The sequence below is a fragment of the Chiloscyllium punctatum genome, chromosome 8, assembly GCF_047496795.1.
Source record: "Chiloscyllium punctatum isolate Juve2018m chromosome 8, sChiPun1.3, whole genome shotgun sequence".
Lineage (NCBI taxonomy): Eukaryota > Metazoa > Chordata > Chondrichthyes > Orectolobiformes > Hemiscylliidae > Chiloscyllium > Chiloscyllium punctatum.
The window spans coordinates 15,605,898-15,633,138 of NC_092746.1; the positions used below are offsets into that span (position 1 = coordinate 15,605,898).

Here is a 27,241-nt window from a genome sequence, read left to right on the forward strand (position 1 = left end):
CCAAACCTCTAATGCACCCTCAATGCCATACTTCCGTAGTTTTTGCATTAGCCTGCCATGGGGTACCTTATCAAATGCCTTGCTAAAATCCATATACACCACATCTACTGCTTTACCCTCGTCCACTTCCTTGGTCACCTTCTCAAAGAATTCAATAAGGTTTGTGAGGCACGACCTGCCCTTCACAAAACCATGCTGACTGTCCTTGATCACATTATTCCTATCCAGATGTTCATAAATCCTATCCCTTACAATTCTCTCTCAGACTTTGCCCACAACAGAAGTGAGACTCACTGGCCTATAGTTACTAGGGCTATCCCTGCTCCCCTTCTTGAACAAGGGGACCACATTCGCTATCCTCCAGTTTTCTGGCACTATTCCCGTAGACAACGACGACATAAAAATCAAGGCCAATGGCTCCGCTATCTCCTCCCTAGCTTCCCAGAGGATCCTAGGATAAACGCCATCAGGCCCAGGGGACTTATCTATTTTCATCCTTTCCAGTATTCCCCAGACCTCTTCCCTACGTACCTCAAGGCCATCCATTCTAATCACTTGTGACTCAATATTCACATCAGCAACAGTGTCCTGTTCCTGAGTGAATACTGACGAAAAGTATTGATTTAGTGTCTCACTAATCTCCTCCGCCTCCACGCACAACTTCCCACTACTATCCTTGACTGGACTGATACCTACCCTAGTCATCCTTTTATTCCTGACATACCTATAGAAAGCCTTTGGGTTTTCCCTAATCCTACCAACTAAGGACTTTTCATGTCCCCTTCTTGCTGCTCTTAGCTCTCTCTTTAGATCCTTCCTGGCTACCTTATAACTCTCAATCGCCCCAACTGAACTTTCACGCCTCATCTTTACATAGGCCGTCCTCTTCCCTTTCACAAGGGATTCCAATTCCTTATTAAACCACGGCTCCCTCACAAGACCCTTTACTCCCTGCCTGACTGGTACATTCTTATCAATGACACCCATTAGCTGTTCCTTGAACAATCTCCACATATCATTTGTGTTCTTCCCTTGAAGCCTATTTTTCCAATCCATGCATCCTAAGTCATGCCTCACCGCATCATAATTTCCCTGCCCCCAGCTATAACTGTTGCCCTGCAGTGCACACTTACCCCTCTCCATCACGAGAGTAAAAGTCACCGAGTTGTGGTCACTGCCCCCGAAGTGCTCACCTACCTCCAAGTCTAACACCTGGCCTGGTTCATTACCTAGAACCAAATCCAGTATAGCCTCACCTCTTGTTGGCCTGTCTACATATTGTGTCAGGAAACCCTCCTGCACACATTGGACAAACACCGACCCATCTAACGAACTCGAGCTATAGCTTTCCCAGTCAATATCTGGGAAGTTAAAGTCCCCCATAACAACCACCCTGCTACTTTCACTCTTCTCCTGAATCATCCTCACAATACTTTCCTCTACTTCTCTCGGACTATTAGGAGGCCTGTAGAAAACTCCTAACAGGGTGACCTCACCTTTCCTATTTCGAACCTCCGCCCAAACTACCTCAGATGGCAAGTCTTCCTCCATCACCCTTTCTACTGCTGTAATACTATCCTTGACAAGCAATGCCACACCTCCCCCTCTTTGACCCCCATCTCTGACCCTACTAAAACATTTAAACCCTGGAACCTGCAACAGCCATTCCTGTCCCTGTTCTACCCACATCTCTGTAATAGCCACAACATCGAAGTCCCAGGTACCAACCCATGCTGCAAGCTCACCTACCTTATTTCTTATACTTCTGGCATTGAAGTATACACACTTCAAGCCACCTTCCTGTTTACAGGCACCCTCCTTCAAGATCATGCCATGTTCCTAACCTCCCTACACTCAAGGTCCTGTACCCTAAAGCTACAGTCCAGGTTCCCATGCCCCTGCAGAGTTAGTTTAAACCCCCCAAAGTGCACTAGCAAACCTCCCCCCAAGGATACTGGTGCCCCTCAGGTTCAGGTGGAGACCATCCTGTTTGTAGAGGTCCCACCTTCCCCAGAAAGAACCCCAGTTGTCCAGAAACCGGAATCCCTCCCTCCTGCACCATCCCTGTAGCCACGCATTTAACTCTTCTCTCTCCCTATTCCTCAACTCTCTATCACGTGGCACGGGTAACAAACCAGAGACAACAACTCTGTTCGTTCTAGCTCTGAGCTTGCAACCCAGCTCCCTGAAAGCCTGCCTAACATCCTCACTCCTCTTCCTACCTACGTCGTTGGTGCCAACGTGGACCATGATCTGGGGCTGCTCCCACTCCCCCTTAAGGACCCGGAAAATACGATCAGAGACATCATGTACCCTTGTACCTGGGAGGCAACATGCCAATCGTGAGTCTCTGTCGCCCCTGCAAAACCGCCTATCTGTGCCCCTCACTATTGAGTCCCCAATAACTATCGCTCTACCTTTCTCCACCCTTCCTTTTGCTGACCCCTGGTAAGTCATCCCCCCCACAAGTATCCAAAACGGTATACTTGTTTTTGAGGGGAATGACCGCAGGGGGTCCCTGCACTGGCTGCTTCCTCCCACTCCCCCTCACTGTCACCCATCTCTTTATAACTTTCGGAGTAACTACTTCCCTAAAGCTCTGATCTATGACCACCTCTACCTCCCGAATGATCCGCAGTTCATCCGACTCCAGCTCCAGTTCCCTAACACGGTCTTGGAGGAGCTGGAGATGGGTGCACTTCTTGCAAGTGTAATCAGGAGGGACGACCATGGCTTCCCTCACCTCATACATGTTGCAAGAGGAACATTGCACTGCCTTCACTGCCATTCCTCTAAAAAGTAAACTTTAAAAACTAGATCTAAAGAAACAAACGAGCAAAATGCAGCACTTACCTGCTTATCACAACGGGTCTTATTATTAGGTTAGAGGAGGAGGGCGGGTGGGAGGCTCTACCCCTGTAGTGCCTCAGGTTCCTCGCCTGCGCGCTTTTATAAGAAAAAAAAACCTTCCCAGGTAAGCTAGCGCAACACCAGCTTCTGGGTCCTCTAGGCGCTTTAAAAAAACTTTAAATTTTAGCCGTTAAAAAAACAATAACTGGGCTATACCGCGACTTTAAAAAAACACCACCAGACAGCCGTTACCTGCTCCGCCAAGAGAGTGAGATCATTCTTGATCATTTCTGAGATCATTCTTGTAAACGTCTTCTGGTCTGGTTTCAGTGCCACCATATCCTTCCTTAGACATTTGACCCAAAACTGTTTTCAGTATTCCAAATGCGGTCTGACAAGAGCCTCAGCAGTACATTTCTCCTCCTGTATTCTAGCCCTCTCTCAATGAATGCTAATATTGCATTTGCCTTCCTAATCGCCAACTGAACCTGCATGTTAGCCTTAAGAGAGCCCTGAACTGGACTCCAAGTCCCTCTTGCTTCGGGTTTCCAAAGCCCTTCCTTGTTTAAAAAATAGTCTATACAATTACTCCTCCTATTAAAATGTATAGCCTCACATTTTTCCACATTGTATCCCACTTTCTTTAATACTTGCCTAACATGTCTAAGTCCTTCTGCAGGCACTCCACTTCCTCAACACTACCATGTTCTCTTGGGCAACTTTGGATGGGCAATAAATGCTGGCCCAGCCAGGATTACCTATTTGCCATAAGTAAATACATTTTTAAAAAAACTATGCCAACGCATCAAATTCTGCTGTTCAACATTCCAAACTTTAAACAATTCTTTTTACTTAGATTTTAGCAGTAACTCAGAGTTTTCTGGGTTGGTTTGGAAAGTTTTGGATCACTTCATGTATGCCTTAATGTCCAGCTTTCCAAAGTGTGTCAAGATCCTCCCATGCCTAGGGAAGCATTTGGTTCCAGTTCAGATATGGGTGAAGTTTTAATCCAGAAAGGAGGTAGACACGACTCTCTCTTCCGTTGATTAAACCTTAGCTAGAGCTATTTCAGAGCACATTCCACACCTGAAATCTTATTTCAAAAGATGACAATGCTATACTTAATATCATGACATTAACATCAGAAAAATTATGCAACCAGTACCATTCAAACATGTCATATGGTAACTGATATCCTCAATGAAACAAACGCTTACTCATTAGCAACATAACTTTCCTCCATGAATGTTAAATCTTCAAATGGCAAGAAAAATACCTTACAGTGGTTTATAGTGCCAGGCCAATACTGAAATAATCCAAAGCTAATCTTAACCACTCCACCCTTCCTTTTAGCCCTGTCTCTGCACTGGTTCCCTGTGGTCAAACATTCCACATCCACACATCTCTCAAGGTCAAGAAATTTCATGTAAATTCAACTGTATTTCACTCTTTATAGATTTTTAAAATCAACTATTACTGCTGTTTAATCAAATAATTAGTCTTTCCTGCATTATTCCATCATAAAATCTTTTTGTAAGAATGTAACTTTTAATGGTTAGTTGTAGCAGCCAGGACAAACAAGTTGACAAACTAAGAGGTACCATAATCTGCTGGCAAGTGTTTTCTCTCCGTCTTATTATGAACCATATCTAAATGGAACATCCATCAATCACCTTCATAATTGCTGGTGAAAAGTTGATTCTCAAAGTTTATAACTTGGTTCTGAAAGCTGCTTAGCCTTCTGATATTATCATAGACCATTGCTGGCTGTGCATGCAACTGCCTTATCCTAGATTCTGAAATTCCCTTTTTGAACTTCCCTGCCTAGCTACCTTTATTGCATCCTCTTGGGCGCTCCTTAAAATGCTGCTTTTACCAAGCATTTGGCCACCTATTCTAACAATTCCTTCTGTGGTATTTTGTTTAGTAATCACTTCCATAAATTGCCTTGAGTAATTTTACTAATTTAAAGTTGTTATATTAATGTTATTATAGTTAAAATCAAAATGGTGCAGTATTTTCCAGATTTCCATCTGATTCTTTTTTCTCTTGAGAAAACTCTTTTAACCGAAAAAGATTTCCTTCATTCTGTGCTGTATGCAGTCTTCAAAAGTTTCTATATTAACATGAACTGATGCCAAAGGGGAAAAATTTGCATTTTGATGTCAAAAATGTAACTAAAATATTTGGGCCCCGGTTTTGTAATTCTGCAAAAGAACACTCGCCATTCAACTTGCATTTTTAGTAAGCTTAAATGAGCAAGTTGTGGTAATTAGAGAATTTTTTTTCAGTATGGCTCCTGCTGCTAAAGATCTGGGACCTCTGTGAACGGGACAAGTAACCACTGTTGATCTGAAACATGCTGAACTTAAAACAGGAAATAGAAGTTAGAAATGTGTTTATTGTAAAATCATGAACAGAAAAGAATAAAGAATTATTCAATAGATACAAAAGAGGCTAAAAACCTTTTTGAATACAGTTTTTAACATTATTTTAAAATAACTCAAAACCAAAGGATTATGTTTCACACATACCAATGCACATATGCAGTGCAAATGAGGTAGTAATGGGTGGCACGATGGCTCTCTCAGCCATCGTGATTTCAAATAAACGTACTCGACTATAACCTGGTGTCTTGTGACTTCATCCCTGCTCTGAACACATTTTTGTCAATGGCAGAAATGGCATCAGTCACCAACCCTATCCCCCCTCCGAAGGGCCGAACATTAAAGGTCTGATGCACTCCCACCAAGGGTTAACAACCAAGAAGCAGCCTGGTATGTTGAGCCTGAGGACCAGGGGCCAAAGGAAAGGACTATCCTTTACAGGACAAATTACCTGGACCTGCCAGAGGATCCTGCCCCCTAAAGTTTAGCCTCATGCTGCAAATTGCCCTTTATCACCCATGAAGCTTGCTTACTAGCACGAGGTGAGAGCCTCAAATACTCTCACACATCCAGCATTGCTTTTCTCTGTCCTGAAGTTCTCAAGACCTCTTAGCTTCCTACTTGCCAGCTGCTAAGGCAGAATCTCTTGATTCAGAAAGACAGAAATCTTGCTTCAGTTCTGACCAATTGCCTGTTAAATGCTGCAAAACAGCTTCTGGTTCTCTCAGCTGCTGGCATTTAATCCAATACCTTGTGTAAGTTAGCCCTAAAAGTCAGTATCTGTTTTATTCAATAGGGGAGTGTGCTGATAGCCTTACCATTATTTTTAATGCAGAATTAGAACCATCATGTTGTGACAACATGGCTATTAGTAATATGCTTTCAGCAATTACTTAATGTCAGTTAGGTAGTTTATTTAGTGTTCATGTAGCAGCTGTTTCAACCTGTTATCTCCGCCATTGGTAAATTTTATTTGGAAGTCACTTCAGTATCAAAACACATATGATAAGCTTATTTTACACTTTTTTGACATCTCACTAAGCTTTGAATCCATTATTGAAGTTTGAGGTTTACAAGATGATTAGGGGTTTAGATAGGGTTGACCATGAGAACCTTTTTCCACGTATGGAGTCAGCTATTACGAGGGGGCATAGCTTTAAATTAAGGGGTGGTAGGTATAGGACAGATGTTAGGGGTAGATTCTTTACTCAGCGAGTCGTGAGTTCATGGAATGCCTTGCCAGTAGCAGCGGTGGACTCTCCCTCTTTATGGGCATTTAAACGGGCATTGGATAGGCATATGGAGGATAGTGGGCGAGTGTAGGTTAGGTGGGCTTGGATTGGCGCAACATCGAGGGCCAAAGGGCCTGTACTGCGCTGTATTCTTCTATGTTCTATGTTCTAAAAATTGTTTATCTCAAATTTGTTTCTGTGTCAATTCAGAGGGTTCATAACATTTATGCTCTAATATGATTGGCATTTTAATCTGCCAGTCATAAATCAGCATCCATTATTCTTTATTAAATTTATATCTAAATCTCAGGCATATTAGGTTTCAAGCTGAAGTTTTCCATTTGTTCAATGCTTTTTGTGTGAATAGAATGTATACTTTATGGTTCATGGCCAGTCCTGAAGAAGGGTTACACCCAAAACGTTGACTTCTCCACCTGTTGATGCTGCCTGGCTTGCTGTGATCTTCTGGCCTCCTGCCTGTCTATTTTGAATTCCAGCATCTGCAGTTTTTTTTGTCTCTGCTTTATGGTTCATAGCAACTGGTTATGAGTCACTGCACTTGTTCAATTTATTTAACTTCAGTGAAATAATTAACACACAGAAAAATAATGATCACAAATTATATTTCCTCTGTTGTTTCATTGTGATCAGGACTCACAACAGTAACCCTTCCTGTGAAAACCTAGTCAGATCCTGAAAATAAATCCTCAGTTTCTTTTCATTTTCAATCAACATTATTGATGGTTGGCTGCTTAGCACCAGATCTCCCTTTGTTAACCAATTCAACATCTCTCCACCTGCCAGCTCTGAGAATAGCAACTACTTGGTGCCAGTTCATCTGCAGTGCCCTTAGATCCATAATTAAGTGCATTACCTTTTGGGCCGGTTCCTGACAGAAAATATCTGCCTTCGTTCTCTTTTTTTTAAACACAAGGTACTGTCAAAGTTCAATTGTTAACGGTCATGTCATTTGAATGCAAAGGGATATGGCTAAATTCTCACTTGTTGGAGATGGTCATTGCTTGGCACTGGTGTGACATGAATGTGACTTGCTACTTGTAAACCCAAGCCTGAATATTGTTCAGGTCTTGCTGCATTTGACCTGGACTGCTTCAGTGTCTGAGGAGTCACAAGTGGTGCTGAATATTATACAATCATCAGTGAATATTCCCACCTATAACCTTAAGGTAGAGAGAAGGTAAGGATTGAGGAAATTACCCTTAGGAACGTCAGCTGAGTTCTTGAGCTGAGATGAGTGACCTCCAGCGACTACAACAATCTTGCTTTGTGTTAAGTATGCTTCCAACAACAGAGTGTTTTCATTCTGAGTCCATTTAACTCTAATATTGCTCTGGTCTCTTGATGTCACACACTGGTCAAGTATTGCCTTGATATTACATCCTTTTGGAGTTCTGCTCTTTTGTCAATGGCAATTAAAGGAAAAACTGGAAAAGGAATCAAAGTTGCCATTCTTAAACTCCTCCAACAATTTTAAGAAGTGATACTCCGAACTTCTGGTCGATGTTCAGTGGCATTGTGAGTAATTAATAATCATCATGTTGCCTGTCTCAGAGAGATAACAGTTTGTATAGATATATAAAGGTACAGCAGGGACACTGAGTTTGATAAAACTCCATTTATTTATTAAGTTCTTAAATGAATGATACACGTTTTTAACTACTGGAGGGACCTCAGTCACTGTCTTTCACTACCCTGGGTTCTGTAACTAACCCCAAACATTATTACCAGGTGATTCAACAGCTGGCCAGGCTGAAACTCTTCTCAATATCTTTACCCACTCCTGCTCTAATGCATACCTCCTGCAGCATTATTCTTCAAAGTTCTTTTGAACAAAGGAATCTTCTCAGGATCTTTATACACAGGTCTCTGTGCCATGTATTGTATATGCCTTATTTGGAAGTTTTTGTGCACGTGACAAATCCTGAATAGTTTGTCCAAGGGTAGAACTTATTTTGAAGAAACAGCAGTTACTGATTTCCAGCAATCTTAGCAGACCTGAGTGAGCCAGTGTAATTCCACTCCCATAACAGCCCATTGTAAAGCCTCTTATCAGTTTCTATTATTTTCAGCCTAACCCAATAATCACATTATGAAAGAATATTTACTGCTTCAAAATGCAAGCTTTAATTTTCTATGATTAATTTGGTTTGTATTAATTGCGACTAAACAATAGTCATCAAATTAAATGGCAGACAGCAAAATGCATTTTCACAAAGCCAGGTGTGGAGTGGTGCAATTTATTGCCAATCAGCCATGCGAGAGGGCAAAGATGGCAATATCTGCACCTCCCATGAAGTTGGTGTGCTATTTGCGATTATATAAGGGTGATGCCTCACTGTTATTTTAAAAACAAAATATGACCTGGTGTTATTGATGTTTACCTATTTTTTAATTTTTAGCTTTTTTCTCGGTGAGCTGGAGAAGTGTCTTGAGGACCCTGATAAATTAGCTTCCCTCTTTGTCAAACATGTAAGTTGCATTTTCTGTAAACAGAAAATATTTTCTTTCTTCCCATCCTTCCATTTTGAATGGATAGTTGAAACGCAGAAATCCGCTATTCAGTAAACTTTCATTAAACATTCTAAATTCATTCTTACAAACAAGTTTCCTTCAGCTTTCTTGATGTCATAAATGCAGTTCATTAGTACTGGCAAAACACGTGTCCCTAATAGGCCATAGTATATTTTATGATAGCTGGACACAAGTCTTAACAGGTGGAAGCTACAATCAATCATTGTCTTTCTCTCACACTGAAATATCTAACATTGTGGGAATATTTGCATAATAATGTCAACCAGGCAGTTTCCTTAGAACTTCAGCAAAAGCCATAATGATAGCATGCGATCTAAGCTGAAAATATTTTCTCCTATTAGGATAACTAAGGCAAGAGTATTCGATTGTTAATTTTTAAAAATGTACTTCTTCAGTGATGCTGTTACTTACAATTGTTTTTATTTTTCACTAAACCACAAAGGAGAGAAGATTGCATATGTATATAGTTTACTGTCAAAACAAGCCCAAATCTGAATACATTGTATCTGAATATCTTGACACCTATTTTGAGGTAAGAACTTTGGACATATTTTAAGTTTTAATTAAATTCTATGCCACTGAACCTTGTGAATGATATTTGGTATTTCTAGAACTTGAACAAACTCATATTTAACATAATATATGAAGTGCGTATGTAAATGTCAGCCACATCGTCCAATCAGGGTTGACACTGAACATCTTGATACTGCTTGCGCCCCAGCCATTTTATGATTCATAGGCCTTCTGACTTTGGCTCAATCATTGAACAACCAACAGACCCTCTCCAGGGAAAGAATGCCTAGTGTAAGAAGGGTTGATAGACCCTTTTTTACTTCAGTAGGTTCTGCATTCAGCTAAGCTTTTAAAGGTACAAGTCTTTCAAAAAGCAATTGAATTTAAGGTCTTAGTATCATGACTTCCATTGAATCCTAACAAGCATTCCCTAAATTACATCACATCTGCTGCAAGCTAAAGACCAGAAGATTTGGACCATTCTTTATTTCTTCTGTGGCTTTCCATTGCAACATATTGTGGCTTGTATGTTGAGACAAAAATGATCACTTTGTATTGTCTTCAGTGTACAGAGTTTCCCTATATTGTTCTCACTTGTCCTTTCTTACCCATGTTTCCCCACTGATTCCACCGGGGGTTGCGGTTTTGTCTCCAGTGTCTCATGCAAAGCAAACTTTACTACTGTTTTGAATTATAGTCTGATATTTGCAAAAAGCTTTCAACTATTATATCTTTGACATTTTCATGATTGTGTTTGCTTTACTGTACATCTGCAATTATGTTTAAAACTCCAGGTACTCATTCAGAATGTATATTGCTTAATATAATGCAATTGAGGTAGGGAAGAATAGGACATTGCTATTACATGTATGTTAGAAAAAGAAAAACTGCTTTAAATCATACTTTTTAATGTCATCTTAAGGACATAAAACAGCGACTTGGTCATCGATTACAACTGACAGACCTGCTAATAAAACCAGTACAACGGATAATGAAATACCAGCTCCTGCTTAAGGTTAGTACATCTTGGGAAACTTGCAATTGAAAGACTATATAGTATATTAAGGAAAATATACTCAGAATGCAGTCAAGTAATTATTTGACAATGACCATGGACAAAAACCTATGCATTCTACTTATGACAAGAAGAAAGCTGTGCATGCGGTGTTAGAACAAACTGTCTTTTGCTTTAATTACTATGGAGGACAGTCATTTGAAGTCAGATTTCTGGATTAACAATGAAAGTTTTGGCTAATTCTGTTTATCCTCTCTATGCACAGGACTTTCTTAAATACTCAAAAAAGGCTGCTGTTGACACAACAGAACTGGAGGTATTGTCTCAACACATCATTGCCAAAATTAATACTTCCCATGTCATCAAAGCATTGTCATTTTATAAGCTAGGTAGTATATTTAACTGCTGTACCTAGAGGACAACATTCTCTACGTAGAACAAGATTTTAAGTCACACCTTTAACATAGGAAGACTTGCCAAGGCAATTCACAGAGGTGTAATCAGAGAAAAAAAAGTCTTGTTACTGGGAATTATGAATATTGTGATCACTTACATTCTGTTGTATTTTTGAAAGACACAATTTTGTATTCCCTCTGAAGATGACTACTCATTTGATCAGTCAGAATGCACTGCAGATTTTTCAGTAGTTATTTCACAGCAAGTCTGAAGTCTAATTTTATTCATTGCATCTTGCAAGAAGGTGTACTATTTTATTTACTAGTAACCTAGCTTGTTACTGTTTTTATGATCTGTGAACATATAGCAACTTATTACCTAAATGGTGAAAAATTTTAGACTGCTCAGGTACAAAGGGATCTGGGTGCCCATGTGCACAAATCGTAGAAAAACAGTATGCAGATACAACAAGAAAACAAATAGAAATTTGGCATTTATTCCTAAAGAAATAAAGTACAAAACTAGGGAAGTGTTGCTGAAACTGTACAAGGCAGTCATGAGTCCACACCGGAGTACTGCATATAATTTTGGTTCCCCTACTTGATGTAGCTATAATGGAGGCAGTTCAGAGAAGTTTCACTAAATTGATTTCAGAGATGAGAGATTTGTCTTGTAAAGAGAGATTGAGCAGTTCAGGCCTATGCTCCCTCTGGAGTTTAGAAGAATGAGAGTAGATCTAATTGATCTCATATGAGACCTTGTATATAATTTGCTAAAAGAAGATTGACAAAGGAGACATAGAAAGGATGTTTCTTCATACAAAACCAGGAATTACTGGAAAATCTCAGTGCATCTGGCAGCATGTGGAGAGAAGTGAGAGTTAATGTTTAGGGTCCAGTGACCTTTCTTCAGAACTGATGGTAGTAAGAAAAAAGTTGCTTTTTATAAGAATATAGAATGCAGGGAGAGAGTAAGGAGTAAACAAAAGGTGGAAATAAAGCCAAAAGACAGAGAAGAACAGTTCGACAAACAAAGGAGTGAATAATGGTCATTCTAGGAGAATTAATAACAGCTAATGGGGACCATTAGTGGCTAACAGTGGGGTGAGTGTAATAGCAGACCATGTGATAACAAGACCTGGTGTGTGGGGTAAGGGCTGAAGTCCTAAAACTAGTGAACTATATATTGAGTCTAGAAGGCTGTACTAGTTCCCAAGCGGAAAAGGAGGTACTGTTCTTCCAGCTTACACTAAGCTTTGCTGGAGTACTGGAGCAAACCTGATGCAGAGATGTTGGCCAGGAAACAAGGTGGTGTGTTGAAGTGAGAAGGAACTGGAAGATTAGGGTCTTTTTTGCAGACAGATCATAGATGTGCTGTGAAACAGTCACCAAGTTCTTCAAAGTGGTTTCTTCAAAGTGTCCTCATGTTGGGCAATCTAGAATGTGTGGTCATAGTTTTAGGATAAGGGGTAGCAGCTTTAAAACAGATAAGGAAACGTTGGTTGTGAATCTGTGGTAGCCACTATTCTAGAGTATGGTGGATGCTGGAACGTTGAGTAACTTTAAGGAGACATAGATTTTTATTTAATAATTGGTTGAAGGGTTATGTAGAGAGGGCAGGAACATGCAATTGAGACCAACATAAGATCGGCCATGGTGGTAGCAAATGGAAGAGCAGACTCAGGAGCTGATTGGTTACTCTTGCTCTTAGTTCTTATGTTCTTATAGTCATTCAATATATGGCTTTGAAAAGTAAATTTCACATCTTGAGATTGCATATTGAGTAAAACAAAATAAATAAAAATCCTATTTGCAAAGCAAATAAATAATTTGAGATGGCATGTCCATTTCTATTTATCATGAAAATATTTTGCCTGTAAAACAGAACAAAGGACTAGTATTGCAACTGTATTCTATGAAGTGATAGGTCTGAGTTTTACGCAATCAGTTGAATTCTGAAGGGGAAGACATGGGCTGGAATCTTCTTGTTTTGTGTCCCTAACTTCCTGAAGCTCAACACAACTTCCATTGTCACTAACGAACCCTGATGTTACTATTCTTTTCTCAGGTTGGAGACAGTGTTACCTTATTTAAATGTGACCCGGAAATTAAAATGGACCAGGCCACTCTGAATTCACTGTAGGGGTTTATCTCTCATTCTTGCCTTCCAGTTAAAGGTGAAGCCATGAGGCTATCTAGTATGAGGGTGGGATCCTGTAATAGCATAAGAAGCAGCAGTAGGCTATTCAGCCTTTTAATTTCATTCCACCATCAATTAGATCATCACTGATCTTCTGCTTCATCACTGTTTTCCTGCATTATATCCATTTTGATGTTTTTAATGTGTAGAAATCTATTGATCTCAATCTCGAATGAACTCAACTCCTAGGCCCTCAGTTCACTAGCACAGAAAGTTGCAAAGATTCACCACCCTCTGAGTGAAGAAACCCTTTCTTCTGTCAGTCCTAAACAATCATCTTTTTATTGTGACTGTCCCAGTTCTAACCAATCACCCCACCCCAACTCTGCCCAGTCCAACCAAGCAAAACATCCTTCCTACATCTACACTTAGATCACTGGAAGAATTTTCTCTTGGGATAAGATTGCTTCTCATTCTTCTAAGTTCTAGACCCTGCAAGCCCTGGCTGTTTAATCTTTCCAAATATGACAATCCCTCCATTCCAGGAATTAGTTTCATGAATCTTCATTGTGCTTCCTGTACTTCAAGTATTTCAGTCCATAGGTAAGACCAAAACTGCACACAATACCCTAGGTGTGGTCCCTAAGGCTCTATGTAATTGCAGTGTGATATCTTTACACCAGTTTCAAATTGTCTTCGAGTAAAGTCTAACATACCATTTGCTTTCCTCCTTGGTTATTGTACCTGCAAACTAACTTTGAGTGACCTATGAGCAAGAAAATCCAAGTCTCTTTGAAGTTCAACACTTCCTAGCCTCTCAACATTTAAGAAATGCTTTATTTATGTTTCATAGAATCTCTACAATGTGGAAGCAGCCATTCAAGTTCACACTGACTCTAGGAAAAGCATCCCTCCCAGATCCACCTTGCATTTCCCTTGGCTAATCCACCTAGCCTGCACAACACTACACGATTGGCTAATTTAGCATGACCAACCCAATCCACCTGACCTGCACATCTTTGAAAAATGGGAGGAAACCAGAGCACCCAGAGGAAGCCCAGGCAGACATGAGGAGAATGAGCGAAATCCACACAGACAGTTGCCCCAGAGTGGAATTGAACCCGGGTCACTGGTGCTGTGAGGCAGTAGTGTGAACCACTGAGCCACCAAAGTAGATAACTTCACATTTATCCATATTGTGTTCCACCTACCAAATTTTTATCCACTCATTTAGCCTCTCAAAATCTCCTTGAAGCATCTTTGTTATCCAGTTCACAACACAGTACTTTCAAGTATAGTGCATAGATTACACTGATTCCATCTCCTCACTTGTTGCACTAAATTCTGCGTGATTGAAAGGGAAAAGTTGGAAAATGGAGCTGTACTAAGAGAAGGGAAGGAAAAATCTCTGTAGTCAGTATGTTTTTGAACTTGTAAATTTTATTAATGACTTAGGTGAGGGAGTCGAAGGGTGGGTCAGTAAATTTGCAGATGATACGAAGATAGGTGGAGTTGTGGACAGTGAGGAGGGCTGTTGTCGGCTGCAGAGGGACTTAGATATGATGCAGAGCTGGGCTGAGGAGTGGCAGATGGAGTTCAACCCTGCCAAGTGTGAGGTTGTCCATTTTGGAAGAACAAATAAGAATGCGGAATACAGGGTTAATGGTAGGGTTCTTAGTCAGGTGGAGGAACAGAGGGATCTTGGGGTCTATGTACATAGATCTTTGAAGGTTGCCACTCAGGTGGATAGAGTTTGTAAGAAGGCCTATGGAGTATTATCGTTCATTAGCAGAGGGATTGAATTCAAGAGTCGTGAAGTGATGTTGCAGCTGTACAGGACTTTGGTTAGGCCACACTTGGAGTACTGTGTGCAGTTCTGGTCGCCTCACTTTAGGAAAGATGTGGAAGCTTTGGAGAGGGTGCAGAGAAGATTTACCAGGATGTTGCCTGGAATGGAGAGTAGGTCGTACGAGGATAGGTTGAGAGTTCTCGGCCTTTTCTCGTTGGAACGGCGAAGGATGAGGGGTGACTTGATAGAGGTTTATAAGATGATCAGAGGAATAGATAGAGTAGACAGTCAGAAACTTTTCCCCGGGTACAACAGAGTGTTACAAGGGGACATAAATTTATGGTGAAGGGTGGAAGGTATAGGGGAGATTTCAGGGGTGGGTTCTTTACCCAGAGAGTGGTGGGGGCATGGAATGCGCTGCCCGTGGGAGTGGTAGAGTCAGAATCATTGGCGACCTTTAAGCGGCATTTGGATAGGTACATGGATGGGTGCTTAATCTAGGTTAGAAGTTCGGCACAACATCGTGGGCCGAAGGGCCTGTTCTGTGCTGTATTGTTCTATGTTCTATGTAAGCCATTGTGATCTTACATCACAAGGTTCTTTAGCTTCTTGTCATGTGCTTGCAACAATCAAAATAATACAGCTAAGAGAGATACACATGAAAGAATGACATTAAAGTTTTAGATATTTTTAAATCCTTAAAATGGATAAACCTAAGAGTATTAAAGCTGATAATTTCTTTCCTTTGTCTTCTACATATAGAAAGCTGTGGAGGTCATGTGTGTTGTACCAAAGCGATGCAACGATATGATGAATGTTGGACGGCTACAAGGATTCGATGTAATTCTGACAGTTTGATTTCCTTCATTTGGTCTGTTTCAGGAAAGCCTCCTCTGTTCTTTTACAATAGCTCAGCTTCATTTTCTAAATCTGAGGAGGATGGGTTCAACGTGTGTCATTCCATTTTCCAAAGCGAAATAGCACAAATCAAAAGTATTATAAATTTAACTGGTTTTTTTTGGGTATGTTTAAATGCTTGTTATTTTGTAAATGTATGATATTTTTAGCATCTTGGGACTTCACAACAATGTGAATAATGTGTGCAACCATGCTCAAAACAGGATTGTAACCTAACCCCGAGCTGCCAGAATGTTTTTTACAAGTTTTAACTTACAAAGTACCTAATGGAGAGTCGCAGTATGATTGAGAATTTCTCCTTTCTATAAATAGAAAGGGTGTGGTTTACAAATGGGTCTGTGATCGCAACATAGAAGAGGAGGACTACTCATAGCCATTCACATTATATATAGCAGAGTCCCTTTTAACTGCACTCTTTCTCTGATTTGTATGGACATAAATGATTAAATGTATTTTTAATATTTTGTGTTAGACTTGCTGAATCCTCCTATGGAAATGAAAAAGTGGGTGATGTTTCTTCCTCTATTTTCAGGGGAAAATTGTAGCCCAAGGAAGATTGCTTCTCCAGGACACATTCTTTGTTGCAGATCAGGATGCTGGACTTCTTTCACGCAGTAAAGAGCGGAGAGTCTTCCTTTTTGAACAGATTGCAATATTTAGTGAGCCTTTAGATAAGAAAAAAGGCTTCTCCATGCCTGGCTACTTATTTAAAAACAGTGTCAAGGTAATGTCGAGATCAATCTAATAGTTTTTTTTACAGAATTCAAGTAAATCTTCTAACTCAAGGAATAATTAATTACTTCATATAATTTAGCCAAATTATAATATTAATAGTTTTCTTATATGTCAATTAATGCCTTACTTTTAAATTTATAAAGGTGTTTTGGATCCCATTTGAGTAGCTAAATCTGCAGTAGTATCATCAAAAATATCAGTTATCATAGATGTATGATGTACAATCCAGCCACAGATCCGCTTCCTTGTGAAATATGTAATTTAATCAGCAATTAAGATACTGGTTCATATTTAATTGCTGTGGATGGCTGGAGCCAAGGCATTACATCTGAATTCCAGACTTTAATGAAGTAGCATTCAGGCAGTTAATGGCTGATGTCAGGGCTTCCCTACCTGTAAAAGTAGCGATGCCACTTTGTGCAGCTGCCATTCAATCAATCAGGTGGCAGCATCATCTGTGTCAACAGTATCATTAGATGTGGTGGTCACTGCTAGAATTGCTGCCTGCAGCATCACAGCAATGATGGAGGAGGCCCCAGAGTGCTGATAAGTAGGGTAAGGTTTTCCTTGCAAGAGACGGGCACAGGAGATGTATTGGTTGGCAAGGCTGGACTTTTTCAGCAATTGCATTCCTTGCTGCTACCTTCTCCTGGTGGCCAAGAGCAAGGTGTTGATGAATCATTATGGTATAATCAAATGTCATTCTCAAAATTTCTCTAATTTTTGACCTCAGTAGGCTGAAGAGATGAGACATTTATCCTAGGGTGAAATAAATCAGAAAACAAATCAATCTACACTGTCATGGACTAGCCAGACCCCTCAAAACATTTTTAAGCAGGTAGCCTAGACTGTAACCTTGCTACTTGTTTAGCTCAGTGGATAGTGGATATTCCTGGAGTGAATCAGCTGGGTTAACTGCCAGGTTTTAAACAAACAAAATTTATCTACAAACTTAAGGAACGAAACACAGAAAACAGAATACTGGTTAACTTATCCTATCCAAATCCAACTTAATGATGCTGTTTCAAAGATGCTTGCAAGTCCCAATACATACATCCCTTAGCACAAACAGTAAACAATGACACAGGCAACATACAGTTTGAAATCAGAAGGACAGAGAGAAGGCTTCCAGTTTCCCCTGTTACTCTTACCTCACTCCCAAACGGAATTGAACTACCCAACTAGAGAGCTGGCCATGTCCCCTTGACTATACCAGTTTTTCAAAAGACCTGTCAAGCCTTTGGTTTTGAAGCACCATCTGTTAGGGTAAACAACAGGACCTGAAGAAGAGTTGCACCCAATTTGTTGACTTCTCCACCTCCTGATGCTGCCTGGCTTGTTGTGTTCTTCGAGCCTACTGCTTGTTGACAGACCAAGAGCATTTTGCTGTTATGTTGTGGAGTAAAACTCCATTCTCAATCCATTAATTTTAAAAGACAGAAAATCATGCTCTAGGATTGCAATTTTGCAATATGTCATGAAGCACACAAGTAATATATCATTCTTATAAAGAGGATCTGTCATTTTGGGTAAGCTAATTTTGAATGTTTGGATTTAGAATTCAAATGATCTAATACCCAATGGTTTATTGATTTATGTTTCAGGTGAGTTGCCTTGGCCTGGAAGAGAATGTGGAGAATGATCCATGTAAATTTGCACTTACCTCACGATCAGCTGAAGGCGGTGTAGAAATCTATGTTCTGCAAGCATCAAATCCTACAGTACGCCAAATGTGGATCTATGAAATCAACCAAATTCTGGAAAACCAGCGCAACTTTTTAAATGGTATTTTGAGGTTTTTTTAAGCAAATGCATTAAATAGAATCTCGCTGTTCCTCTTCCCTATTAGTCATTCAGGCGTTTACATTAGTTAATGGCATAACTCCAATTGTGAGCCATGAACAGTAGTCAAGCTAGTATAGTCAGTACCACATTAAATCATTTTCAGTTGGGCTGTCTTGGAAATTACAGACTGCTCTTCTCTCTTCCTTTGCCCTGAGATTTCTATAAAAATAATGATAATTACAATTTCTATTTAAATTTGCTTTTTCAGCAACATTATTTGTATAAATTTACTATATAAAATTGTATACAGGCAAAATATTTTTACTTTTTTTTGTAAGTGCTGATAAGTTACAAAGGCCTTGGTAAAACACCATTTCTAAAGTTATAACTAACAAAGATGGTTTCAGTCTTAATTCCACACGCACCCAACCCTATTAACCAGTACTGATTTTCCCAAAAAATTGAGTAATCATGAACTAGAGACAGACAAAATGGCCTTAGTGTGTTAGTTCCAATGAGATGTTCCCAAGAAATAAGGAAGTAATTTACCAATTATCATCATTCCTTTCAGTTGGACCTACTTAGCCTCCGTCCATAATGGCCTCAAAGAAACGTGGATAAAATTAGGGCTTTCGCAGAGCTAAGGATCAAACGTGCATTCCATCACTCCATGGATTCACAAGGATTAGCTACTTTTAAATTCCTAAGCATTTGAAAATATAGTAACTTCTCAATATAGACATTAAGCATCTTCTGTTCAATAACTAACATGAATTAGAACAATTTTGTATCAGCACTGTAGAAAATGGACTGTGATGTTTCAGATTTAGCTGTATTCCTATTGAAGTTTTGAAGCATACTGGAGCCCACAATTGATTTTTAACTAGGTCAGCAAATGGAATCAAACTTAAACTAATTGTGCTTTTGTTGTATTATAACGGTTCCCTATGGAAATTTGCTATACCATTCTTATCATGCATAGTATTGTTTTAAGAAGGAAGGTAATTAATAATTAACCCTTTTCCAGAGGCAGTGCTCAAAAATTTGAACTACTAGAAAAATAGTAATACATCACCAAATTTCACCTGTAATGATTGAATTATTTGTGCAATCCAGGGAACTAACTTTTATCATATTAAACTCACAAAAGCATACATTGAAATAATCTGGAAATATTTGAAAATTACTGAGTATAAATGACCCTTGAGAGAGCTGTTCTAATCCCCACTTCCCATTCATCTCAACCTTCTTTTTATCTAGATTTTTAATTCCAACCTTATAATGTATCATTTGTCTAATTAACTTTTTTTTTTGGCTTCAGCTTTGACATCTCCAATTGAGTACCAGAGGAACCATGTTGGCCCTAGTGGACCTAATAGCTGTAGTGGAATGATCAGTACAAGCCGTTCCAGACCATCTCGGATCCCCCAACCCATCCGGCACCATTCCCCAGTCCTGGTCTCCTCTGGGGCCTCGGCCCAAACAGAGGTAGACAGATTGACAGGTATGTCCGCTCGCAACCCTACCCTGACGACACTCAACAGCACCTTAGATTCTGGCTCCAGTCAATCTGACAGGCACCTGGAACGAGAAGGCAACGAAAGGGACTTGGAACAGATTCCTAGGAAAAAAGTCCTTGACAGTCCCAGGAAAACATTAGGACCACTCAACAACACAGGAGATGGAAGCCTAAAGGAATTACGAGGTAGTCTAGAAGAGAACCGGTCACCAAGAGGGAGTGTGGGCACTCTAACAATAGGAAAGCAACGGCCAGGCACTACATCACCCTTGAGTTCTCCGCTGTCTACAACCTTCCCTTCCTCTCCCTTCAACAAAGAACCCTTCCCTCCCAGCAGTCCTGTTCTCAAGGGCTCCTTCTGGAGCTCACACCCAGCTTCACCTGCCAGCCGCCCTGGTTCCTTCACCTTTCCAGGGGACATGGACTCCCTGCAGCGCCAGGTCCACCGCCACTCCACGCACAGCAAGGACACTGATCGTATGAGCACGTGCTCCTCGACCAGCGAGCAATCGGTGCATTCCACCCAGAGCAACGGGGTAAGAGCGGAGCAAGTCTGTCCTGTGAGCTCCTCTAAAACCTTCCCACGCTCTCCTTCTGTGCGTCAGTATCACTCTCCGTACTAATTCCTCCTGGCTCTGCAAAAGTAAACTGCTCTGTTCTGAAACTTAAAAACTTGCCTAACTACTCATCGCTGTGACTGTCTACCTGTCAAGATCTTTTTAAAAAAACTTATCAGCCTAAACATCTACTAACCACTGCTCCTGCAACTGCCTTGCAGAAGGCAAAATAACAGCTGACTTTTGGCAAAAAAAAACTGCATCTTTACCCTTTTCCCTTAGAGACCAGCTTACCACATATATTAATGGGGCATTTCTCTGGACTGGTCACGCTTCTTTAAATTTGCTAGTTGCAACTTTGTTTTAATTGCCAGTTGCTGATTCAATGCATCATCCCTTATCTTGTTCAGCCAGTTTCTGCAGCTGACATATGGAATCTTCTGTTCAAGAAGCTGTCCAGCTTACAATGTAAGACATTGAAACTGCTTAAGGGTGCCATAACATCTGAAGGTTTAAATGCACTGACCGTCACAAATTAATTTTAACTTTATTGATCACGAAATTCTTCACAAGTATATTTTGTTTTTCAATATCTTGTAAATTTGTAATGCTTTACCTTATGGTATGGGAGATAGTATTCCCTTCCAAAGAAAAAGCAATTTTACCAAATGTCTTTCCAAAGTTTGTTTCTTTTCCCAAAATTTGTTTGCTTTGAAATAATTGTATTAAATATAATGCAAATAATCAGAGTGAAAATGTTTCCCTGAACAGTGTAACAAACTCACAAAAATATTGTTACTTACATTTAGCCTAGTTTATTTCTTTTAAACTCTTGCATGCTCACTATGCATTGCATGTCCCTCAGTTTTCAAGCACAGCATTTTGGATAGGTTGTTAAGTTCCACTGTATTGATCCAATTTGCTTGAAAGCATGTGCTTTTTGCTGCCTAAGCAGATGCTAAAATAATATGTACACATGACATTCTGCTGTTCCACTTTCTATGTTCTAGTCCTTAACTTTCTTTTTCTCCTCTTCTTTGTTTCAATTTGTATGTTTTTCCTGTCTCAATTAAGGGAGCAACTTTGTACCAGTTGTGTCAAAAAAAAAATGATTCTTGTTGTATTTTGTATGTCAAAAATGGTCTTATGTAATCCACAATTAAAATGTGCAGAGTACTCGTGGTGATGAGTTATCATGTTAGGTGGGAGTGAGATTCTGAACCACTCTGGTCAAAAGCTAGATGTCACTTTGATGACCTTTAAAAGGTTATTTATTATACATGGATGTTTTAGTGATAATTGTCTGACTTCAAGCATAGAAAATTGGATGCAGGTATTTCTCTGGTATGAGAATTAGTTTTAATAAAATGACACATTTCTGTTCTCCTCCAGGCAGTGCAAAAATGCAGAACATTGAATTAATATTATATCACCGACATGGATGCCTTAAATGGCAACTGTGTTTCTGGGGAATGATGCAGAAAAGCATACATGATTAGCAATGGTGAAACAATTCTGGCATAGAAAGAGATGAAGTGGAGTATAAATCATTCTATTCCATTTTCTTCAGTTTCTAGCGGCTACCTAATGAAAGGTAGTTTTGCAGGCTTCGGTGCAGATTGCAACTGGCAATTGGCAGGCAATATGTGATTTGTAGCTGAATTATTTGCTTCCTCTCCAAGCATAGTCTAACTTTCTCTGCATCAGATGCCACTAAATATTCATCAATTATTATTAATACACCATTAGTCTTAAACTTATAGGAGAACTTTTGAAACAAGCTATTACAAAAGCAAAATTTTATGTGTACTGGAACACTGAAATAGAATTTTAAATGCCAGAAATGCTTAGCACAAACAGCAGCAACTGTGGAGACACATACTTCAAGCTGATGACCATTAGTGAGAACCAGAAAAGTTGATGATCTAACAGGTTTGAGCAAGTAAGGAGACAATTAATGTGGGAAGGGTGAAAATATTAAAAGGGAAGCCTGGGGTACAGTAGAAGTAATGTGAATGGGAAAACCAGGATAATCACAAGTCACTTCATCTAAAGACAAAAAAGGTGACCACAGGTTGTGCATGATCTTAATTTATTGAACTCCACATTGAGTCTTGAAGGCTGTTAAGGGTCAAATCAAGATATGATCATTGAGAAACAGCGCTTCACCTTCTGTTTAGTCACCTTGCAGTCTTCCATATTCAATGTTGAGTTCCACAATTTTGGATCATATCCTCTGCCCTGTTCCCTTATCTCCAATGGCATTTATTAATACTTCTGCTTTTCCCATTAGTTTTCTTCTTGACCTATATTTGTCTCTTTGCTTATCCTATTCCCATTTCCTTTCACCTTGCACCAAAATCCAAATGTCATTTAATCACTCCTGCCTTTCACCCAAACATCTTGTTCAATACTTGTTCCTTTCATTGCCTCTGAACTTGCTTAAAACCTGTCACATCTTATCCAGTTGCAGTAGAAGATTAGCAACCTGAGGCATTTACTCTTTCATTCTCCACAGATGCTGACAAACCTGCTGAGTATTTGCAGAATTTCCAGTTTTTAAATGAAACCAGTTATTGAATTTCAAAATATGTTAGTACTAGATAGGAATGAATTTCAAGCCACGTCTCCACATTCTGTTCCAACTACAAATTTATGGAGAAGTCTTGCATTTGAAATTGGCAGGCCTTGTTTATGAAACATTAAGTTGTTCATGTTTTAATTCTTTTTGGAACTGTCCTGCTTTTGCTAAACTAAGGGCTACTCATCACTTTTTCATAAGTTATTTGATTAATATGGAGGGAAGTTGTTCTATTTTAAGGTATTCTCCCAGTAGCCTGGACCTATTCAAATCAGGAAGATCACAGCAGTCTGGACTAAGTTAACTGATCTTGACTAATGCAGCAGTAAAAGGCAGTACAATTGACTTCCAATGTGCCTGTACGTCAATTTTCCTACTCCTGATCACTGTCCACCAATTCGTGCTGGCAGTGAACTTGTATGAGTTTAGCTGTGATGCTCCTTATAGTTGAGTACCCTTCCAGGTTCATCCATACAATCTGGTCACTTGTACTAAGTAACTCGGGTGTTTGTGAATTGGAATCTTATTTCAGCAGAGTCAACGTTTCAAAAGGAGGAAAGGAAGAAAGAACATTAATGTCAGTTTTATCTCAAACCGTGAATTGGCAGTTTTGTTTTCTTAAAGTATAGGTTTAACAATAAACAATATTATAATATATGTTAGAGATTTTGCAATGTGCTGTGGCCATTCTTAATGTTTTATTCGTCAGTTTGTTGTATCTGTGTATTTGTTTAAGTCATAATAAAAAGAGTATTGTGTTATTTGAAGTGTTGAAAACAATAAATTTAGGTTCATGTTTCAAGTCACTTTTTAATTGACGGAGGGAGGGAAGGAAACTTCATTACAAAATTAAGTCAGTGAGCCATATTTAAATTACCAATTTAATGCATTGCTATGTGAATTGTTTCAGAAGCACATTTTATTTTTGCAACCTTGTTTTTTCCTCCCCTGTAGAGTGAAAGTAGCAGCAGCAGTAATATCTCCACCATGCTGGTAACATATGATTACACTGCAGTGAAAGAGGATGAAATCAATGTATGCCAGGGCGAGGTGGTGCAAATCCTGGCCAGCAACCAACAGAACATGTTTTTGGTGTTTCGAGCAGCCACTGACCAATGCCCTGCAGCTGAGGGATGGATTCCTGGCTATGTACTAGGTCACACAACTATTATAATCCCAGACAACCCTGAAGGAACATTAAAGTTAGTCCGTTTTCATTCATAGTTTGGTTGCTTAACTCTATAAATGGTCAATCTTTAAAACAATTTCTTCCAAATCATGCAAATGGTCTCTCTTCTCTCACTTCTTTGCATGTGATGACAAGTGGACAGGAATTATTTTCTCTATCTCAATATTCTCCTGCCTCGCTTGGCTGAGTTTTAGCTGCATGGATCCTGACAGCCTTCTGATAACTGATGCACATGTCTTTGACAGCCAGTATGAGTAAGGACGTGTGATGAGAGGGAAACAGAGAAGTTATATTTATTTCTGTCCTAACCATACGCAAATTCCACCATGCACACTTTCCAACTGAGATCACTGGAAAGCAATCAGCATTAGAAGCACAGACTGATTTCCCATTACTCCATCAAGAGCACTGAAACCAATTGTAATACTTCAACATGCAAACCAATATAATTAGACTTGAAACTTTCATGGTCAATGTAGCTCAATACCAGATCTGGTGGCATACTTACTCAGTTATACAGAACCTATTATTATGGAAGGCATGGGAACAGACTCTTCAGTCCAATGGCCTATCATTCCCAGGTTTCTAGCAGTCTTTCTTAAATAAAGGCACAACATCATCCACTCTGCAGTCCTCCAGCACCTCACCCTTGGCTGTAAATGACACGAATATCTCTGCTAGGGGCTGCACAATTTCTTCGCTTAACTCCCCACAACATTCTGGATACACATGATCAGATCCCAGAGATTTATTCACCTGTATGTCTTTTAAGATCTCCAACACTTCTGTAATATGGACTGTCTTTAAGACATAAATATTTATTTCCCCGAGTTCCCTAGTCTCCATGTCTTTGTCCACAGTAAGTTCTGATGCAAAATATTCATTTAGTTTTTCTCCCATCTCCTGTGGTTCCACAAATGGATGATCTTTGTATTTCCGGTTAAGATGTTTTATGTTGGACTTCAATTGGTTTCTTTTGTATCAAGTGAGCATGGTAGGACCAAGATCAAGTTACACTACTGCAATTTTGAGCTCAGCTTGAGTAGCTGGTAGCTACCATTGTTCTATACAGTTAACTCTCGTACTTGATAAATCTGTGAGACAATAGAAAGCGTGTGATCATTGTTCTCAGCCATACAGTGTGAGATGTAATTAAAGTTACTGTATTTTGAGGGTGAAGCTTTTATTTTGATCATCACTCACTGCCTGTTGTCACAACACCGAATATGTTAAGCAATGGAAGGATGTGCTTTTTCCATATTTCTGCCATTAGTGATTTGAAGCTGGCTTGTAAGAATACTTGAGCACACCTTGAAAAAATACTCTGATTTAGCTTCCACAACCCTCCACCACCACCACAACAACTGCTCCCACTTCTCACTCCTCTGCACTGTGTCTGCTCACAGGAAAAGTATTTGTCCAAATCCCTTCATTCTCAGTCAGTGTATTGATCCTCCCAATGTGCTGTGCTGAAAGTAAATATTATTAATAGTGTGTATTTTATGCAGGATGATTATCATTTTTATTTATATTTTAAAATGGGCTGTGTTGTTCTTTTTCTTGTCCTCTCTCCTCTGGGGTGAAATTTGGCAACAGTAGAAAATCAACGTCTTGGCACACTGCACTCCGTTTAAGAAAGAAAAATGAAAAGAAGGATAAAGATGGCAAGAAAGAAGGAAAGTTAGAGAATGGTTTCCGAAAGTCACGAGAAGGATTACCAAATAAGGTATCAGTTAAGGTAAGTCCTAGTAATAGCCATTAGCTAAATACCTTGCTTGGAAATATTCCACCATTTTGAAGTTAAAAGTATCTTTCGAAGTTAAAATGAACATACAGATAATGAGATTACAATTCCACCGACATAGTTTTGAGAGTTCCTCCTTGTTAAATTAGTTTTTTTTATTTCAGTGGAGGGAGTGAGGAGATATCGATTCATTGCCAGTTTCAACTCATTCTTTAACAGCTTGTGATGTGTTGCAGTATTCTAATTCATGCCAACCTCATTGGGTGACTCATTAACTAAACCTAAAAAATATGAAACAGGAGTAAGAAATAATTATGCACATAAAAATGTCATAACATTTATCTTAATTTTCTTAATTATCTGCACCCTTCTTCAAAGTAAATCGGGAAAGTTTAGCTAGGTAGGGTCCAGGCAGTTAAAGAAGACACTGTCACCGCTTTTAGATAAGTCGGATTCTGAAGTGGAACTCAAGTATCCTGACTTCCAATTTTTCAACAACTCCTGCAAAGCCAGTCTCAATCAATCCAGAGCCTGGGTGAGAATGTTGCTTCTTTAGTGACACCAATTTGGAATCCATGGGATCAGCATGAAACCTACACTGCATTGTTTCAGGATTTCAGCATCTGTTTTTTTTAAATGATGTACAATCTGTGAATCTGAGTGTGGGCGGAATATTGAATTATTTTAGCTTCATCATGCATTCGATAGTCTTGTTTTCAGATATAAAGAATATAAATGATGAGTGTAAAAATATTACTCAGTCTTCTTATTTCATTGAAGTATGCAGATTTGTTTGTGATCCATAATACCGGAATATTTCACAGCCGTCATTTCAAGCAACTTTCTTTGTTAACTTTATTGATGGGAGGAGAAAGTGAGGACTGCAGATGCTGGAGATCAGAGCTGAAAATGTGTTGCTGGAAAAGCGCAGCAGGTCAGGCAGCATCCAAGGAACAGGAAAATCGACGTTTCGGGCATCAGCCCTTCTTCAGGAATGAGGAAAGGGTGTCCAGCAGGCTAAGATAAAAGGTAGGGAAGAGGGACTTGGGGGAGGGGCGTTGGGAATGCAATAGGTGGAGGGAGGTCAAGGTGAGGGTGATAGGCTGGAGTGGGGTGGGGGCGGAGAGGTCAGGAAGAAGATTGCAGGTTAGGAAGGCGGTGCTGAATTTGAGGGATTTGACTGAGACAAGGTGGGGGGAGGGGAACCCTCCAACCACAAGGGATGAACTCAGATTTCTCCAGTTTCCTCATTTCCCCTCCCCCCACCTTGTCACAGTCAAATCCCTCAAACTCAGCACCGCCTTCCTAACCTGCAATCTTCTTCCTGACCTCTCCGCCC

At 39.7% G+C, this 27,241-nt stretch overlaps 1 protein-coding gene across 4 annotated transcripts in view; it reads left to right on the plus strand.

The window, feature by feature from the left end:
* The window catches only part of LOC140480385 (triple functional domain protein), a 588,738-nt gene that overhangs the window by 505,038 nt on the left and 56,459 nt on the right, over window positions 1–27,241 (plus strand). For 3 of the 4 annotated variants that reach the window (XM_072575177.1, XM_072575174.1, XM_072575176.1), the window contains exons 41-50: window positions 8,890–8,959; window positions 9,465–9,554; window positions 10,458–10,550; window positions 10,816–10,866; window positions 15,637–15,714; window positions 16,325–16,516; window positions 18,132–18,312; window positions 19,634–20,367; window positions 23,924–24,171; window positions 25,755–25,896. In XM_072575177.1, the coding sequence (XP_072431278.1) occupies window positions 8,890–8,959; window positions 9,465–9,554; window positions 10,458–10,550; window positions 10,816–10,866; window positions 15,637–15,714; window positions 16,325–16,516; window positions 18,132–18,312; window positions 19,634–20,367; window positions 23,924–24,171; window positions 25,755–25,896 (1,879 nt within the window). The remainder of the gene's footprint in view (window positions 1–8,889; window positions 8,960–9,464; window positions 9,555–10,457; window positions 10,551–10,815; window positions 10,867–15,636; window positions 15,715–16,324; window positions 16,517–18,131; window positions 18,313–19,633; window positions 20,368–23,923; window positions 24,172–25,754; window positions 25,897–27,241) is intronic. The other variant, XM_072575175.1, reaches the window with a different exon arrangement.